At 33.5% G+C, this 20,036-nt stretch overlaps 1 protein-coding gene across 1 annotated transcript in view; it reads left to right on the top strand.

Annotated features, from left to right (window-relative positions):
* The first annotated feature begins 1,677 nt into the window (after positions 1 to 1,677).
* The window catches only part of LOC145641019 (uncharacterized), a 28,669-nt gene continuing 10,310 nt past the window's right edge, over positions 1,678 to 20,036 (top strand). The window contains exon 1 of the mRNA XM_081692220.1: positions 1,678 to 2,890. Within this exon, the coding sequence (XP_081548346.1) occupies positions 1,924 to 2,890 (967 nt within the window). The 5' untranslated portion in view covers positions 1,678 to 1,923. The remainder of the gene's footprint in view (positions 2,891 to 20,036) is intronic.

Genomic DNA, 20,036 nt, shown 5'->3' with positions numbered 1-20,036 from the left:
TTCCCAATTACAACATTGAAAAATAGTACTCTAGTGAAAGTAATTAGAAAAGTTAACAACTTAAGTAGAATGGGACACTTGACTCTTTTTTAAAACAAGAAAGATAGAAAGATATTATTGAGCAAGGTGAAGTTTTCCAAAGAACAACTTCGATATTTATAGGAAAACATAGCATGATTAAAACTTCACAACTTCCACCACTTACGCCACCACTGCTGCACATCAACGCCACTTTTATGCACCACTACCAGAGCTTCAATTATGTCCTAGAAACTAGGACACTTTGAACCTCTAGAAGCATTTTCTTCATTAGTGGAGAAGACTGATTCAACCGTTAGTTGCACAAGTTTAGGTGGTTAGTTTATTCAATCTTTTCGAAGATATTTTTTCTGAAATAAAAGGATATCAAATTGAGATAAGATTAGAAAAGATATTTTCTGAAACCATCTTTTCTAATTTTTAGCAACCAAAGAAATTCAATCTTTTTAAACAAAATTAAAATCGCATTCCACTTATCATCAACTCCTAATTATTCTCACTTACATAAAACCTGAAATATAAAATATTTTAGACTTTAATTCTCTAAGAAGTCTCTGCTCCGAGTCTTCTTTTTTAAGCTTTTGCTCCGAAGCTTCAGCTCCTTTACAGGAACACTACAACAAGTTTCTAATCCTTTAGCTCTTGTTCTTTTGCCTCGAATTACTCCTGCACTTTAACATAAGCAAACTACAAAACTTATCAAGGCATTAGTCCATTGACTTGTGTTATCATCATCAAAACATCAAGGGCAACAGTTCAATTATGGAAAGATAAATGTTCAAGTACGTATATTAGAAAATTTACACTTAATGGAAAATTTTTGTGCTTATTTGTACTCCCTCCGTCCCCGAATGATAGTCACCTTTGGGTGAAAATCACGGGAATTAAGGAGAAATAAATAAAGTACATGGAAACTAAAATCCAGTCATTTGCAAAACAAAAAGAAGAGAGAGAAACTCATTGTCATTAAAAAGGGAGACAACTCATTCAATTAAGGCACAAGTACAAAGGCAAATATGAGGGTATTTTGGGAAGCACATATAATACATCCAAAAAAAAAATGAGGGTATATAGGTCATTTTATGTTATTGTATGAGACTTAAAATTGTGAAATGTGACTAACATTTTGAGTGTCTAAAAATAGAAATAGTGACTATCATTCGGAGACGGAGGGAGTAATAGTTTATGCAAAATTTAGATGAATATTATTAGGCTTCGTTGAATGATAGAGAAATTAATGATGTTAAAATGGAAGTTTTGAATTGAGTAGAGAAAAGGTGAAGAGAAACATTGGAGAGAGAAATAAATTTGAAATTAAAAGTTTTTGAGGATTTATTTTATTAAATAGTACAAAATATTTACGTTATTTTGTTTTAAATATACATTATTACGTTACTATGGTATTCCAAAAGTATATAATACTAGTTATTAAAAATGAAATTGAAGCAAGGCTGAAGGCCTGAAGTCATTTAGTAGGTTCATACATCAATTACGCAATTTTAATGTACCCAAATAAAATTAGAACAAACATGAAGCACGCAAATTCAAAAGTGCAAAGGGTGCCGGCACCGTTAAATTAATGAATTTTGTACATCATAACATACACCATAACAAGACTTGATCAATAATTTACAATATTTTTGGTCCCAATAAAAAAATACTTATAGTGTCAAACCCGCATGTATATTTCTAGAATCATGACTTTGATGATTCCTTTAACTTTCCTACCTTTCTTGAACAATTCTTTAGTCCACGTTTTGTCTCAATTTTCTTCACAAATATTCCTTTGCATATATTATTGTTTTCTTTGAACTCCTTCTAGTTTTGAAAATTCCACTTTCTCCCTTAAACTCTATCCCCCGACCACCTAAAGGCTGATAACCGATGATGTTTGGTTGGCGTGAAGCGTTAATTACTGCGATTTTCGCCGGACTTATGGTGATCATTTTCTTGATTCTGATGATTCGTCGAAAGTCTAATTTAAGGAGTGTTGCAACAGAGCGCCATGAACAAGAAGTCAGAGGAGTCGAAACAGAGGTTAAAACGACACCGTTACAGACAGAAGAAAACAGCAAAAGAAGGCTAAGTTCTCATTTCTTCCGCCGTGGTTCGTCTACAAAATCTTTCTTCAATTGGGCTGATCATCCAGCTTTGATCACCGACGCTGTCGAGAATGGATGGTCACGATTTGCCTTTAATAGTTACGTGTCGAGTTCTCCGTCTGTTAGATCATCTTTATTTGGGAGTCTGCGACTTACAGGGGATTTTTACAGCAGCAGAGAAAATAGCAGTAGCAGTATTAATAACTCGACTAGTATTAATGAGGTCGAAGAGAGTTGGGAAATTGGTTCAGGATCAGTTGATTTTATGCAAAAGTTGTCCTTCAAAATAAAAGGCTTAAACCATGGTGGTGGAGCCGTGGCTGCAAGTTTATCTTCGGTGGCGAAATCAGTGGTGAGGATGGCGTTACCTTTGCCAGGGCCACCAATGGTTCAATCCTTTCCGCAAGAGGCGTATTTTGAGATAAATGTTTTGAACTCAAATGAAGATAATGTTAATTTTACTGGTGAAGGTGAAAAAACGAAGCTGCTGTTTCAGCGGAGTTTTTCTTCTACGGCGAGTTCGGGGATTGGTAAGACGCAGGAAGGGTTGTTTCATGTGAGTAGTAGCCGAGGGTCTCACTTGTTAGAGGAGTTGAAAATCGGTGGCGGTGGCCGAAGAGGAGGAGGAGGTGGTGGTGGTGTGAAGATATCAATAGGACTGACTGTTGGGGGTTTTGTAACGACTAGGATTCCTGGGAGCTATCCTGGCTCTATTGGATTCAATTCTGATGGTTCTGTTTTTCTTGGAGGTATGTTTCATTTGTCTTGTTTACTTTATTTATTTATTCATTTATTATTATTATTATTATTATTATTATTATTATTATTATTATATCTCAAAAACAAAAGTCATACAACTTGCAATAAATTAGTGGGAAGTCGAGTTACAATTTGGGCCCCCACTCTTCTAGTTATAGCAAAGCCTACCATAGTGAAGATATGAGCTGCAAGCCTGCAACACGAGCCTCAATGTCTTGCATCGTCGAGAACCTCTGAATCTGCTTCAGCATCGCAACAGTCTCCTTCTCTAATTCCGCAAGCGAAGAAAAGGAGAAGGGAATAAAACCATATTCAATCGCCCGACAACGAGCTTCATACTTAACCCGCTTCCAATGAGCCGCATCTGCCACAACCCGTCCAGGAATAAAGTCAGATAGCCTTGTCTGTGTCAAAGGAGAAGACCCTGTGAAGTCGACACATACATCACGACCACGATCCCATGAATAAAGTAACACATCGGCAGGTCTGAGGGCCCCGTCATTCTCTCCAGACAATCCTATGCCAACCTCCTTTCTAGCTGTAATCCCTGATAGATAGCAAATATCAACAAGGGTATCCCAAACAACATTAAGCCGATGTTTAGTGCCTACAATGCCAGCACACGTCACCACGTGATCGCCGAAAATATCTCCAGTAAAAACCTTTGAACAAGCAGAGCACGGCGTCGAGACAAAGAATAAAGGAACACCCAAGCAGTAGTACAGCACACATCAGTATGTCTTTGCGTTAATCGACTAACCTGACCCAGAATTATGAACTGCCCAAAGCCAAGTAGAGGTGTGATCTCCTTGCTGCGATTTCCACAATGTTGATTGACGAGGAGATAAAGTGAAGGCGGATTCTGTAGATGCGATAACCTTTGTGAAATATATATCTGCTAATTTCTTCATAAGTTTAGGGGCAGAGATCTCAGTACGATTACTCAAAATGTCACACCCTACCGTTCCATTAAACAAACTTACCGCATAACGATACGCTCCAAGGAAGATCGAAGAGCCTCATCAAAAGCGCGTTGAGCCACCTCAAAAGTATCAGGAGGACAATTACGCAAGGAAAATTAAAGTCTGGAAACTCCGGTACATGCCCTAGGCAACAACAACTCACACTGGGGATCATTGAGCTTAGCAACCCTATCCATTAGAGCAATGGTCTTGGTCACCCTCTACATTATAAGGTCACCTCCAAAAGCGGGATCAGAACTAGCGGGATCGCCAAGCAGCTTCACACCATGTGAAGGTCGAGTAATATGAGGAGGAAAGACACCCACGAGCCTACTTCGAGGGTCCACTGAAAGCCAAAAACTTCAGTTTTTTACACATTGAGGTATAACCCAAATCGAGGTCCTTCCTCCATAATCAAATGCAGAACCTTCCCCACCACCAAGATGTCACCAATAATAGTGTCGTCATCCAAATACCACGCCTAAAGACATAAGTCAAAAGCATCTCTGATTTTACAAACCAGAGGCACTCCTTAACAAGGGGGTCAACTTGCTGCACTCCTTGACACGACCATAAGGATTGGTCCCCATAATATAATATAGCTGCATTAGAGTAGCAGAATTCAACCCACCGCGAAATGCCCGAAAAACGACGACAAACTTCACGTAACATGACCGTTCGATAAAAAAGATTAAAGGCATTTTGAAAATCCACCAACAACGATTCACAGCATGAAGAATTGCCTCACCACCTGAAGAAACCCCAACATCAAATTGAAGACCGTCAAAGTAACTTTCTAAAGATTAGCCAACCATAATAGCACCCACCTTCGAAACCAGATGCCGCCAAATAGTACCCACAACTATCGGACGAATACCACCACCGGACTTGATAAGTGGTGTAAGAGGAGCACTAGCAATATACTCTCCTAGTTTCATAGGACAATTTCCAGCTAGAAAAAGATTAAGCACCCCGAAAATGGATTCAACTAATTCATCTGATACAGCCACAGCACCACCAATCAAGCAATCCATAAGGTGCTGAGCACGTAAACTATCCCTTCCACATGATGTGCCGCGCGGAAAACTCTTAATCCGATCCAAAACTACATCACAAGTAGTAACGAGATAAAGGCTATCAACAGGTATATCAGGCAAGGATGGAGTTAGAGAAGTAGGGTGTTTAGACTGTAAATCCGCAAGAGTGGCGTCATCATAAGGAGCAACGCCTGAAGAAGAAAGAACCCGAACTGCAGCAGTGTAATGACCATCACAAATCTTTCTATGACATTGCTTGATATTACGCTCCTCTATATCAAGGTCCTCATCATCAACCTTTAATAAAGTATGAGAATCCTCTGCCAATGTATCCCTCACAAGTAGGGATGGCAATGGGTCGGGTCCACTGAGACTCAGACCCGGAATTTTAAAGGTGGAACCAGATCTGACTCAGTCCCACTAGGTCTAAAAAAATCAGACTCGGCCCATATCCATCGGGTCTAGCGGGTCTCGGGTCTAAAACGGGTATAACTATGATTTTTATTAATATTTTATAATTTTGAATATATATTATAAATATATAATTATACTACTACTTCAAAATAATAAAAGGACACATTAAAAAAAATTGTTCATATTTTTGACACACTAATAATTTGTTTATTAAAAAGTAAAGACAATGTAAGAAAAAAAAATCATATTATGCTAAAACTTAATTTTTTGGTTACTTGCTGTTTTATTTGCTCACATTCATAAAAGTCTATCTTCTCAACCTCTAATTACGTAGTATATTAAGTTATTTTTTAATAATATTATAACTAATATATATTAATTATTTATAAAAAAAATAAAAAATAATAAAAATGGGTCCATGCATGGGTCGAATCTGGGCCGGGTCTGGTCTACAATTTTTAGACCCGGTCCCAGACCCAGACCCGATCCATTAAGCTTAGACCCATATCCGACCCAGACCCATAAGGTCTAAAAATTAAGGACCCAAACCGTAAAATATGGGTCGGGTCCAACCGGGTCTGGGTCGGGTCGAGGACCCACTGTCATCCCTACTCACAAGCTGCAAATTACCACCTGGTGCACTCCATGAAAAAATAACACGGGAGATACTCTCTTCTTGATGTCGACGTTTTACCGAAGACCTAGACTCTTAGCTGATTCGCGAGCGAAAGGTTGAGACCCAACTAGAAATATCATCAGGCCTAGAGATCACCTTATCAAGGGCACCTTTGGAAACCCGAGAAAACCCCAAACGACACTTGGGAGGTATAGACTTCACAATACGAAATCCCTTGGAGAACAAACCATCAAGAAAAGCCACATCAAAACCACAATGTTGATCTTACATGCATCCAAGCTGAGCTTAAAAAGAGGGAGCTTGCGGCTTGGAGAAACCATGAAGCACAAAACGAACTATACCATCTCTTTCATTTGTAGGTGACACAAACTCAATCGGACTATGACGACACTTAGTACGATGTGTATGCATTTTGTAGCAAACCCCACATAACCAAATACCCATACGTAAAAAAGTAACTTCAGCCTTATTATAAATAGTCAAATTAGAAGTAAGAAATGACGTGTCCAATATAAAAATGACGATCACTAAGATGCTTGAGAAGTAAGGTTATTGCCACTTCCATCTTGACAAGAACTAATAAGACCCACAAAGGGGCAATGAAACTTAACCGGGCAGCCGACATAGCTACACACAGTCACCACCAGAGACTACCCAAGCTGCTAACACCAACAAAGCCGATACGATACAAAACAACGAAGTACAACAAATCAAATTATGCTGCAAAAAGCTTCCAAAACTGACCAGAAAATAGCACGAAGCTTACACCAAAAACTACCAGCACCCTAAGCGCAGCAAAACTGACCAGAAACTGCCCAAAAACAGACCTAAAACCAGAGCCAAAATGCACAAAAATAGTCACAATCGAGCATGAAAACTGACAAGAAAAAATAGTCGCCCGAAATTAGTGTAACCTGTCTAAAGCCAATCCAAAAAAATGCCTGAAAACTACCCGTGAAACACCCTGAAAACTGCCTTTTACACGCCTGAAAATAACCCAAAACCACGGAAATTGCACCAAAAACTGCCCCCAAAACCAAAGGGATATTGCCTGAATAGCCAGCAATTATACCCAAAACACACACGAATAACGCCTGAAAATCGCCCCAAACCACACCTGAAAATAGAGCAGAATGACGCCTGAAAATCGCCAGAACGACGCCTGAAAACAGAGCAAAGCTTCGCTTGAAAATCCACCAAAGCACCTTAAACCGTCTGAGACCAAACGCCAGGAAAACCTAATAAATCAACGGGAAAACTTGACCAGAATGCAGGAAGAAATGCCCTAAAGCCACGCACACTCAACCCAAATAAGAATCCTTTACGAAGAGATCTTTACGCTACACCCGTACGACGATGGAACTAGACGACGACAACGATGATGATGATACACTCGCCTAAGAGACTGGAGAAAATCCCCGCCTGATACTCCGGAGAATGTAACCGACGCCGGAAAATCCACCCCTCAGCCCTAACAGAATCATCTAACGGGAGAGAATTTTTTGCTATTATTATTATTTAATTAATTTTCATTAAAAATTATATCTATCTATAGTATATCTATAGTACTCCCTCCGTTTCAATTTGTTAGCCCCATATACTATTTTGGGCGTTTCAAAAAGATCTACTTTTAACTTAGTTTTTATTTCCTATTTTATACATAATAAATTTTGATTGCTTAGATTAATTGATTGTGAATTAATGAAATGACTCTAAGTAAAAAAATTACTCCCATGATTTATGCAATTATAGCTAATGCTTTCCTAAAAAATATTAAATAAGGCAAAACTATTTGTGAATTGTTTTTACTTTAATGCTAGATTCCAAATATTCTTATTTTCTTATTTTACAAACTCTTAAATAGACTTGGTTTACACTAATTTATTATGAACCACTTATAATAGAGATAGTATGGTCGTTTTATTAATTTAATAAAAAGGTCACTATGTTAAAATAATAGTCATTATGTTAAAATAAAAGTGATTGTGTTTTATAAAGGTCATAAGAGATAAAAAATTTTAAATGAAAATTTTAAAATACCGGACAATATGAATAATATAAGTCACTAGGTTAAAATTAGGATCATAATATCATACTTCTGTTTGCAACAATATTAAAAATCACACAAATTTTATTAAAGGTTACTATATTAAAATTAAGGTTACTATATTTAATATTAGAGTCACTATGTTCAATACAAAACCAATTACGCACATGTAGAATTTCGGGTCCACAATAATATTATGTGATTGATTCCATATGAGACTATCATATTGAAACGGAGGGAGTAATATATAAAGTGAAAGGGGGTTTTGGGTGATAAATTTTATTTTCCCAAAATACCCTTCTCATCTAAAAAAATTACCATTTTTTTTAAATGTAACTACCATCTTAAAAAACTACCATCTTTTTTTTAAAAAAAAATATTTTTCAAGAAAAATCTAATTTTATTATTTAGCCTACATGACACCATCAATATAGAGCTTGGTAGATTACTTATATTGCACACGCACGCATTGTGTGCGTCTCTTAGCTTGTAATATATAAAGTCAAAGGGGGTTTTGGGTGATAAATTTTTCTTTCCCAAAATATCCCTCTCATCTTTTATTTTCTTAAAAAAAAAAAATAAAAAAAAAAATTAAAATAAAAAACCTTCATTTTTTCTGAAAATAACTACCATCAATAAATAAATAAAAAAATAAAAAAAAAAAAAACTACCATTCTTTATTAAAAGTTAAGAAAATTTGTTAATTACTACCTCAAAAAGGGGTCCTTTGTGAATTACTACCCCTAAAAAAAAGTTGTTAATTACTACCCTAAAAACAGATTAATTCTAGTAACTACTATCTTTTTTCTTAATCAACCTACTTAAGCTCTTAATGACATCATTATTTGTCTAAATTTTAATTAACAGCTTTTAAACCTTAATTAATCAGATAAACCCTTGTACCACCTACCCACCACCTCTGGCAGCCCTCCTTTACCACCTCTGGCGGCTCCCCACTACGAAATCCACTCTCTCTTTGTCATCCACCAAAAAACTCACCTCCACCGCAATTACCGCCCCTTCCTTTGCCCCAAACCTTAAAACCCACCCTTCCCCTTTCCTCAACCCTGATTACCGCCTCTTCCCTTCTTCTAGCCCCCGAAAATAGCCCATCCACGGGATAGGGCTTTGTTTCGTTGTGGGGAATGGTAGGGATGATGGGTTTTGTGGTGATGGAAGGTGAGGGGGTGGGAATTGTGTGCCGAAAAAGCGATATAGAGATGGAAATCTGGTGGGGGAACAGGAAGAGGGTGGATTTTGTGGTGAGGGAACGTGAGGGTGGGTTTTGTGGTGGCCTGGGGGATTGAGTGTAGGGAGTGAGTTTCATGGTGGAGGAGCTGTCGGAGGTGGTAAGGGGCCAAAGAGGGGCCGTCGGAGGTGGTACAATGGTGGTGGGAAGGTGGTGCTAGGGTTTATCTAATTAATTAAGGTTTTAGAGCTACTAATTAGAATTTAGATGAATAATGAAATCATTATGAGGTTAAGTAGACGGATTAGTAAAAAAGGTAGTAGTTGCTATAGTAAATCAGTTTTAGGGTAGCAATTAACAACTTTTTTTTAGGGGTAGTAATTCACAAATACCTTTTTTGAGGTAGTAATTAACAAATTTTTCTAAAAGTTAAAAGCTAACTATTTTTTTTATTTATTTTAAAGGAAGTCAAATCCATGATGTCATCAATTTATAAAGTCACTAATATATTTAGAATTTGGAAGATAATATTTCAGAAAATAAAAATAAAAATCGAGCCATATAGTTTTCTTATCTTGCATACACAATTTTGCGTGTGTCTCCTACCTTGTACTAGTAATACAAAGTATGTGTTTCCCTAGTCATTTTTTAAACAATCCATTAAAAAAAAAGTAAGGCTCTCTTAGGTAGAATGTTCAAAACTCTAAGGGCCTGTTATTTTTGTTGATCTGATCTGATTGTCTGATTTGACCAAGCTTTAACCTTAAGTGTATAATAATTTATAAGGAAAAAATAATCAAATGGAGTCTTATTAGATACGTAATAATGTGTATTTTATTAAAATGTCATTTTCATAATCTTTTTAAGAAAAGTGTTATATAGAACGGACTCACATAAGTCCAATCATACAAAAAAAAAATTAATTGTTAATAATTAGATAATAATGGTTCGATATCAGATAATAAGTATCAGAAATTAGACAATAAGTATCAGAAATTAGATAATATTGGTCAAATATTAGATAATAAGTATCATAAATTAAATAATATTAGTTAGGTATTAGATAATATTATTCATGCATTAGATAATATTCGTTAGGCATATATATTGTTGTTGGAGCTTTCTGAAATTTGTTAGATTTAGTTGCAGTGTTAAACACCCATTAAAATACCTAGTTTTTCATTTCATAAATGTCAACAAAATGGCGAGCTTTACAGCATCGCCATCGTTTTACCTACAGTGCTGTAAATTTCCCATAATCATACATGAATTCAATAACCTTATTGCGATATAATGAATTGTGTCAAAAATTTTGCACTTAATTAACCCATCTGGGTTCCCTTAATTCCATTTATTCCCAAGTTAATCATGTTAGAATGTTGCTGTTTCAATCAACTCCAACCTTCTCTCTGGTAACTCGTTAGATTGAGAGCGGTGTTCGTCCCTTTCTTCATCGAGGGCGGCGGTGGCAGCAGTCGTCGTGGTTTACATTCAATTGAGTCTGTCATTGAAGAAGAAAGAGGAAGCTTCTACGATGAGGTAAGGATCCGAATGAGTAGGAGAGAGAAAATGTGAAAAAATGGTGATGAATGAAAGATTATAAAAATGGAGGAGAGAAGAAATAGAGGTGATGTGTTTGAAGGTTAGAAACTGGACTCACGTGAGTCCGTTCTATGCAAAACCTTTTCATTTTTTTTTTGTTACGGAATTAAAATGATTAGCAATAAAAAACTGCACATAAAATAATGATCTGATCTAAACTTAACTTATTTTTTCTGATTTGAACTTATTTTTTCCGATTTGAACTTATGTTTTCTAAAATACGTAAAAATAAGGTGAACTAAACAAGGCCTAAATAGATCATTTCTATAAGGTCTTTATTAGGGAAAAAAAAGAGATGAAAATAAATTTCCCAATAAATATAAACCATCAATAACTTTTCCAATAATTATCAAACATTAACATTTTAACATATAATTAAGGATTTGCCTAATGCGTTAATAGGGATGCATTATAGTATGATAGGAAGTATAAAAATTGATAGGAAATTTTGTCAAAAACCACCTATTAAAAAAACTTTTTGTTAAAAACCACCCGAAAAAAAAAATTGTTGTCTAAAACCACCCAATTTTAAAAATTTGTTGTCAAATGCCACAAGAATCTATTTTGCATTGACCCATAATTCCGGCATTGACCCTGCCCACATGCCTTGGACGTGACTTTAATATACCCCTCCTTCCCCTTTATTTCTCGGAAAATTAAAATTTGGATTTCCCTTCATTATCTCTCTCCTCTCTATGTTCAATCTCTCCCCTCTCTTTGCAAGCTCCATTGTTATTGACTAAAAGGTCTGAAATTAGTAAGACACAATTTTTTAGAGCAACAACCTTAGATTTTCCCTAATTTGTAAACTACTGCCTACTAAAACTACATTAGGCCACTAAATTCCAAAAAGGAAATCAATTGAAGAAAAAAATCAGACTGGGTTTAAGCCATCATATCATCATCATCTTCATCATCAAAATTCAAGAACTCGGAAGCTACAATCTGGTGTGACACAGTTACACCTTGACCCTTGTTCTTCAACTTTCACGGACCTTGATTTTGGGGATCTAGATGCTTCTTGGTTCGGCCGCCGCTGCCGTTAACTTTCCCGACGACCGGAATATTCTCGTATTACGACTGAGCTTGTTCGCTTTACTCCTTGTACGATACTTTCCACCTTGAGTGTTCTTATTGCACTCTATTTTTCCTCTTTGTTTTATAATCTAATATATAATTTAAGAGTTTTTCTTTTCAACTTTCACTCACAAATCACAATACTCCAATTCTTGAATGGAGAGATTCTATACATTCTTTTTTTTTTTTAAATTTTTTTTTTTATTAACTACCTCTTTAACTTGCATTACAATAACTTCCATTTCTCCATTATTTCAAACAAAAAAAATAAAAATAAATCTACAACTACCAATTAATTTTTCCTTTTAAATATACATAAATGCTCCAAACTCGCTTATGAGTTTTCATGCATTTATATTTTTTTATATTATTTTTTAAAAAAATTTAAAATTAAAAATAAAAATTAAAAAAAAACAAACAACAACTACTACCCATTCCCAAAAAAAAAAAAAAAAAAAAAAAATCAATAACTACCATCCCACAATTTTTTTTAATTTCTTTTTTTTTTTTCGTATTTTTTACAAGGTAATATTACTAATATTACACTTTTTTGTAAGTACACTAATAACATTTCACTTTGTGTTATTCTTTTTTTTAACGTAGTATAATAGATGACATGCAGTACCACGAGTATATAGTTCATTTATCAACAATTCACCATAACACTCAAAATCCTCAACCATTCGATTATATGTATTTTTTTTAGGAAATACATGAACAAAAAAAAATATATATATATATACAACACGTTTTTTGCGAAACTGGTCTCATCGAAAAACTGTTTGCAAAAGAACAAAGTAACTCCTACATCACTGAACCAAGTTACCTCGGTAACCTCTATAGCTTTGACAAGGTAAATCCCATAATTACTTGCCACATTGCGTGACCACCGACATATAAGAGTAGACCCTGTTCTTTTAAGCTTTTGAGCAGGGAAAAAACATAAGATTTCAGCATAGCAATTAGCAGGGAAAACCAAGTGTCAACAAATTAATAATATTTAGTAGAGCAGAGCTAAGCAGAGTTCAGCAGAGCAGACCAAAACACAAGTCCACAACAGCTCAAAAGAACGGGGTCTAAGTTACAACATTAAAATCAACTTCCCGTATTCTAAGTAAATTTTTTCTTATAGTATATATTTAATATCTTTCTAATATAATATATATCCCGTGCATTTTGCACGGGTACACTCTAGTAACAAGTAATTAAACAGAAAATAGAGGCGAAGAGAGAAGAGAGATAAGAGAGAGAGTGTAGTAACTCAAAAAATTTCAAAGGAAAAAAAAGAAAGAAGAGGGAGGGGGGTCATTAAAAATCATGTGCAAGTCACATGGGGAAAGTCAACACCGGAGATTTGGAGTCGAGTGGCATTTGACAACAAAATTTAATAATTGGGTGATCCTGGACAACATAATTTTTCTCGTGTGGTTTTTGACAAAAAAATGTTTTTAACGGGTGGTTTTTTGACAAAATTTCCAAATTGTTATTTACATTTTCAACCACGTACTACAAAACTAGCTTTTTAGACAAGATAAGGATGGACAGCTCATTATTCATAAGTATCATCCTCCATAACATATAAGGATTTCTTAGCAAAATTAATGCAACAATATATATGTTCAACGGAAAATATACTATTTTTCATAAAAAAAATTAGTCAAGTATTAGTATGACTATTCAGAGTTCAGTTTAGATAGTATCAAATTAAAATTCAATCATATTTTTTGTAGTTTAATGTGGTTTATAATTTTAAAATTGTGATGCTGACTTTGTCATTTAGGTGCGGTTTACAAAATTTTTGAAACCACATAACAATGTAATATGATCTGTGACTCAGACTGCAAATTGCAAACCATAAACCATATTTATAATGTAGTTTTATAAAAGGGCCAAATTTTTTAAAAAGGGTTTTAGCGTTACCATACTATTTCAATGAGCCATATCTAAGGAATTTTAGTGATTTAGCCATAATATGCTACCATACTATTCATCTGTTGAAGAAATAGAACAGACATCAGGGTGGAAGAGTACAAGTTTATGCAATATGGAGCAACACAAACTAATGAGATACACATTAACAGGGACAGAGTTTTATATACTTCCTCCGTTCTTTTATTATTGCACCACTTACTTTTTTAGGAAGTTTCACAAATATTACATCATTTCCTCTTTAGGAAAAAAATTATTTGTGTTCACACTACAAATACTCAACATACTTTTGCTTTTTCACACTTAGTTTTTAGTTTATCAATGTCACATGGACAATTTTGTATTTTTACCTTTCTCTCTCTTACTTTTTTCCACTACCAAAATATTTGCACCAAACTCTTATGGTGCAATAATAAAAAAACGGAGGAAATAGTAGATTTGAATTTTTAAAATTTTATGTAAATGTAAATTTTAGGTAATTAAAAAATGATTAAAAAAAAAAGTAATAATAAGAAATTTTTTTGTATAAAATTATAGATAAGAGAAGAAAAAAGTTAAAAAGGTGTTAGGCCCCGTTCTTTAGAGCTGCTTTGCTCTGCTCTGCTTTGTTGAAATCTGTTCTGCCCTGCTTCAATTTGCTCTGCTCTGCTTCAATAATAATAATTAATATTTAATAAGAATAATAATAAATAATTAATATTTAACAATAATTAATATTTAATAATAATTATAATTAATATTTAATAAGAATAATAATAACAATAATTAATTATTGATATTTAATAAAAATAATAATAATAATTAATAATATTTAATAATAATAATAATAATAAATTATTATTAATAATAATATTAATAATAATAAAAATTAATATTTAATAATAATAATAAAAATTAATATTTAATAATAATAGTAATAGTAATAATAATAGTAATTATACTAATAGTAATAATAATACTTATAACTAATAATATTAATTATAATAACAATAATTGATTTTTATAATAACAATTAATATTAAGATAATAACTAAAATTTAAAGATAATACTAATTATTAATTTTTAATAATAATAATAATAATTAAATAATATTTAATAATAATTATAATTATAATTAATATAATAATAATAATAATTAATATTTAACTTTAAAAATTTAATGATTATAATAATAATGCGATAATATTAGTAGTATTAGTAGTAGTAGTAGTAGTAGTAGTAGTAGTAATAATAATAATAATAATAATAATAATAATAATAATAATAATAATAATAATAATAATAATAATAATAATAATAATAATAATAATAATAATAATAATAATAATAATAATAATAAAAAATAAAAATAAATAAATAAATAAATAAATACTAATAATAATAATAATAATAATAATAATAATAATAAATATTTAATAATAATAATAATAATAATAATAATAATAAATATTTAATAATGATAATAATAATAGTAGTAGTAGTAGTAGTAGTAGTAATAATAGTAGTAGTAGTAGCAGCAGCAGCAGTAGTAGTAGTAGTAGCAGTAGGAGCAGTAGTAGTAGCAGCAGTAGTAGCAGTAGCAGCAGTAGCAGTAGTAGTAGCAGTAGTAATAATAATAATCAAATTTTCTCTGCTCTGCTCGGCTCGGCTCGGCTCTGCTCTGCTGAAATCTCTCTGCTCTGCTTTGCTCTGCCCAAAAGCTCAAAAGAACAAGGCCTTAGTAGAGTATGAGTGAGCACTATATAAGGAAAAGTATATAATATATAATGTTTTCAACATACTCTTGAGTTTTCTTTTTTATTAACTATATATTATTGAAAATTTTCAAATACAGCATATACCCTAGAGTTATTATAAAATTTTACCGTATACTCCTAATGAACAATCAGTGGAATTTGATTAATTATGTATCAAAACCACCTTAGATGTCTTCCCCGTCATTAATGATTGACGAAGTTAATAATCATTAGTCATCATGGTATATGGTGTATTTTTGTAAAGCTCGAGGTCATATGATGAATTTACAAAAGTTAAGTTGTACATGATGAGTAAACGAAAAAACTCAAGGGTATATGGTAAAAAAATCAAATAAGAAAGTAGTATATAATATTTTCATTTAACAGAATGTTATAAATAACACAAATTCTTATATGTGGTTGGTCACACCGGACTAATTCATTAGTGTTACAAGTGGGGTTTCTTGATTATTGTTACTGTGATTACTTCGTCAGTGTTATAGAATATAACTTGATAGATATAACTTGATAGGTACATAGGGGGTTAGTTGGTTAATATTACAAGGGTTACTTGTTCTGCGTTGTATAGAAAACTTTTAAATTTTACAAGTGGAAACATGGCATGTCCAGTCGCATACAAAATGTGTTTTACAAATAAAATATGGATGATTATAAAAAGTGTTGCAATTGTAATATATATATATATATATATATATATATATATATATATATATATATATATATATATATATATATATATATATTGAAAAGGGGGGGGGGGGGGGGGGAGAGCGTTGCTAGCTTATTGTTTTCCGTAAAATGTAAGAAAATTGGGTGTCTATAGGAAGACCAGAGATTAGGGATGGCAATGGATCTGGACCTGACCCGGATCCGTGGATCCAGATCCGTTTTTCACGAATTTGGGTCTTTGAATTTTGGACCCGACGGATCCGGGTCCTGCTGATAAAAACGGATCTAGATCTGGGTCTAGGCCCTAGACTCGGATCCAGATCCGTGGACCCGTTTTTTTAAATTTTCCCATTAAAAAAACTAAAATTGTTTGTTTCTTTATTTAAAATGTTGATAGTGATAAAGATTAACCCTTTCAAGAGATGAATTTTGGATGCTCATATTATATATATTATCGTTGTTTTTTCAACAGCTCATATGTAACATCGTATTTTTTTTTTGTTATTTATAATTTTAATTCAAAATATGAGTGTATAAGTTGGCTAATTTGGGGTTGAACTTAATAACCAACAATGTAAGTTTGAAGTAAATTTTTTGACCCGAACATTACATTTATTGCAAAAAATTACGCAAAATATATTGGACCCTTTTTAAACCCGGATCCGTTGGACTCGACAGATCTGGATCCGAGTCTTCATTTTCTAGACCAGACGGATCCGGATCCTATATAGAAAAACGGATCTGGATCCGGGTCCGGACCCGGTCCAGATCTGACCCGTTGCCATCCCTACCAGAGATTCGATAGTCCCAGCTCAAATATGGAGTTGTGAGATAATAATGTCGAAAAGAGAAACATTGATTAATTGGTAGGTTTGATACAGCGAAATATGTTACAAGGCCTAAAATAGAGAGTAGTATATGACAGATCTAAGAGACCCAAAGTGAGTATCACCTTAGAGGCGTCAATTCGGATAATCGGATGGAGTTTGGGTCGGGTCTGTTAGAGTCATATATATTCGGTTCACAATTACCCTTTTAATCCGCTTCAGATCGGATAGGATCACTTTTCGGGTTGGTCAAATTCGGGTCAAGATCCGTGGAGTCCAGATAGGGTTAGGGTTAGGTCAACTTTAGATCGGTTCATATTCGACTCGGATACAATAAGACCGGGTTTAAAACGAGTTTGACCGGGTTAATCTCGAGTCGGATAACTATGGATCGGGTTAGTTTCGATTCGAATGATTTTGATTCGGTGTGTGAGAGGCACTCTAAGACTCCTGTCGTTCTTGTTGGAGGGAAAGAAAGCATTCTCAAAAGGAGTGAAGCTCGGAACTGTGAGTCACGCCAGGCTTGGAACCTGTAAGTAAGGCTCCCCTCGCCTCTCGGAAGCGAGATAAGTGTTTTTTGATTACTAAAGTTGACTCAGTAATCTGTCAATTCTGATTTGGAAACTTTTCGTGTTTGGCTGAATTTTGATTGGTTGGCCAATCTTAATATTCACATAAGTACATTGTTCAAATTTGAGTAATTATTGAGTTTTTTTAATCTTGTTATTGGGTTGATATCAAGTTATTAATGTGTCATTTTTCAATATCGTGTCATTTTTCAATATCGTGTCATTAACACATGTTTAAGTAAAAAATAAGGTAAAAAATAAGTTAGGTTAAAATTATGGTTAGTTTGAAATCATGTCAAGTCAAGATCAGCTCGGGTTAAAATAGGGTCAGGTTAATATCACTTATGATAAAAAAGATTTGATTGACTCAGGTACATGTCGTGTCAATTTCGATTCGGATTGAGTCCATGTCGGGTCAAACCAGTTAGATATGAGTTCAATTTGAGTTAAATTGGTTTTGGGTTGAGTTCAAATAGGGTCAAACCGATGCTAGGTTCAGTTCAAATCTAGTGAAATTCAGATTTGGGTTGAGTTTAGTTCGGTTACAAATCGAGTTTGGTTGTTGAGTTTCACGGATCAAATCAGATTAGTTGCAGCTCGAAACGGATGGTTTTCTTTGGTTCGGTTCGGTTTTAACACCCCTAATCACTTAATCACCATTATTTATTTAATTTTTTTACCCTAATTTTTATTTAGTACCTCCGGTTTAATTTACTCGCAACAATTTCCTTTTTTGGGTGGTTTAATTTACTTGCAACAAACCTGTTTCTTTCCTTTTTTAGTATGTTTTTGGGTGGTAATTGACCAATATACCCTTACTCTTTTTTAAACAACCTTATTAAATTACAAATCTAATTTTATTATATTATACCCTAAGCTTAATTAATTAAACCCCAAGCATAATTAATTAAACCCTCATCCCCTTTAATTTTCTCTTCTTCCTCCAACCCTATTTTCATGGTGGCTTTGTGGTGTAAAGAGCGGCGGGGGTTGCAGACCGACGGTGTCGTGGGTTTGATTCGTGGGTCGGGTTTCCTGGGTTTGGTTTTGTGGGTAGGTTTTGTTGGTTAGGTGGGTTGGTGGATCGGCGGTGCTTGGTTTGTGGTTGCTGTAACACCCCCAAATCTCCCTCTACGGAAATATCAGTATAATACGTATAATTATACCGTAGAGATAGACTAAGGCGTATTACCGCCGCGTGATTACGCAAGGCTACTCAAACTTACCAAAATAAACTAATATTTTGCAGCGAAAACTTCAAAACTCTTTTTATTTAATAATAGACTAAAAATAGTAACCAATGTTATGAGTACTCAGATGTAAATACAAGAACTAACACATCCTAATCTTGGTGAACCATTCCCAGGACTCCAAATACTCATTTATGACTTCACCTAAAATTAGTCAACACTGCTTACCATTAAGGTAAACAGGGCGAACCAAAACAAAATAAGAAATACGGATTAGCAAAATATGCTAAGTACGATAAGTGTGAGATAATTAAACTCAATTTATTCATAAACATGCTTTTGAAATCAATTCCGTCCATTCCAATAACTAATCAATAATTCCAACTCAAGATTCCCAAACCAATTTCAATATCAAATAAATTCAATTCCAATTACTTTAAAACCAATTCCAAATAACCAATTCTAATTACTCAAAAACCAATTTCAATTCCTCTCCTAAGTGTGCACACCCCCAAGCTAGTCTCCTTATGTTACAATGCTATTCTTGAGGAAAGACTCGGTCATACAAAATCCAAAGTCTTATCAAATAAACCAAATCCGCATAGTGGGATTACTAACATGCTTATAAAGCTTTAATAATAATAAGTCAATAAATCCTCTTTAAATCCAATACATCCAACTTTTAATAATAATTCCAAAACTCCCGTATATTAAATTCAACATGCTTTCAAAATAAAACCCTTTTAAACATGAATAATAAATAATTCATTTAAAACATAATATAAAATCAATACTCCAATTTATTTATTAAATCGAATTTATTTAAACATACTTTTATTTCATAATCATAATCATAATCATAATTCAATTCAATTTAATGCAATCATCAAAAGAAATCATTCAAACATGCTCATTCAAACAATTCTTTTTCAAGGTATCTAACCATCTAACGTACCTTGATCCTTGCTTATTATAACACACAAACGGAACCTCAAGATTCTTGTTCGAACATAGCCTACAAATAAATATAACCTTAATTAATATAAGGTTAACAAATAATCACAATAATTAAACTAAAAAACTCCCAACTATATGTACATGAACCTCTTAAATTAATTTATCATCAACACCATTAAAAATATGATTTTATAAATATTTTTTTTACAAATTACCCCATAATAATATAATTAATTGAATAAGAGAAAATAAGAAGAAAAGATAAGAAACCA

This window comes from Chenopodium album, chromosome 7 (assembly GCF_948465745.1).
Source record: "Chenopodium album chromosome 7, dcCheAlbu1.1, whole genome shotgun sequence".
NCBI classification, from domain to species: domain Eukaryota; kingdom Viridiplantae; phylum Streptophyta; class Magnoliopsida; order Caryophyllales; family Amaranthaceae; genus Chenopodium; species Chenopodium album.
The sequence above is the reverse complement of the archived record's forward strand: the minus strand, read 5'-3'. Positions and strand labels throughout refer to the sequence as shown.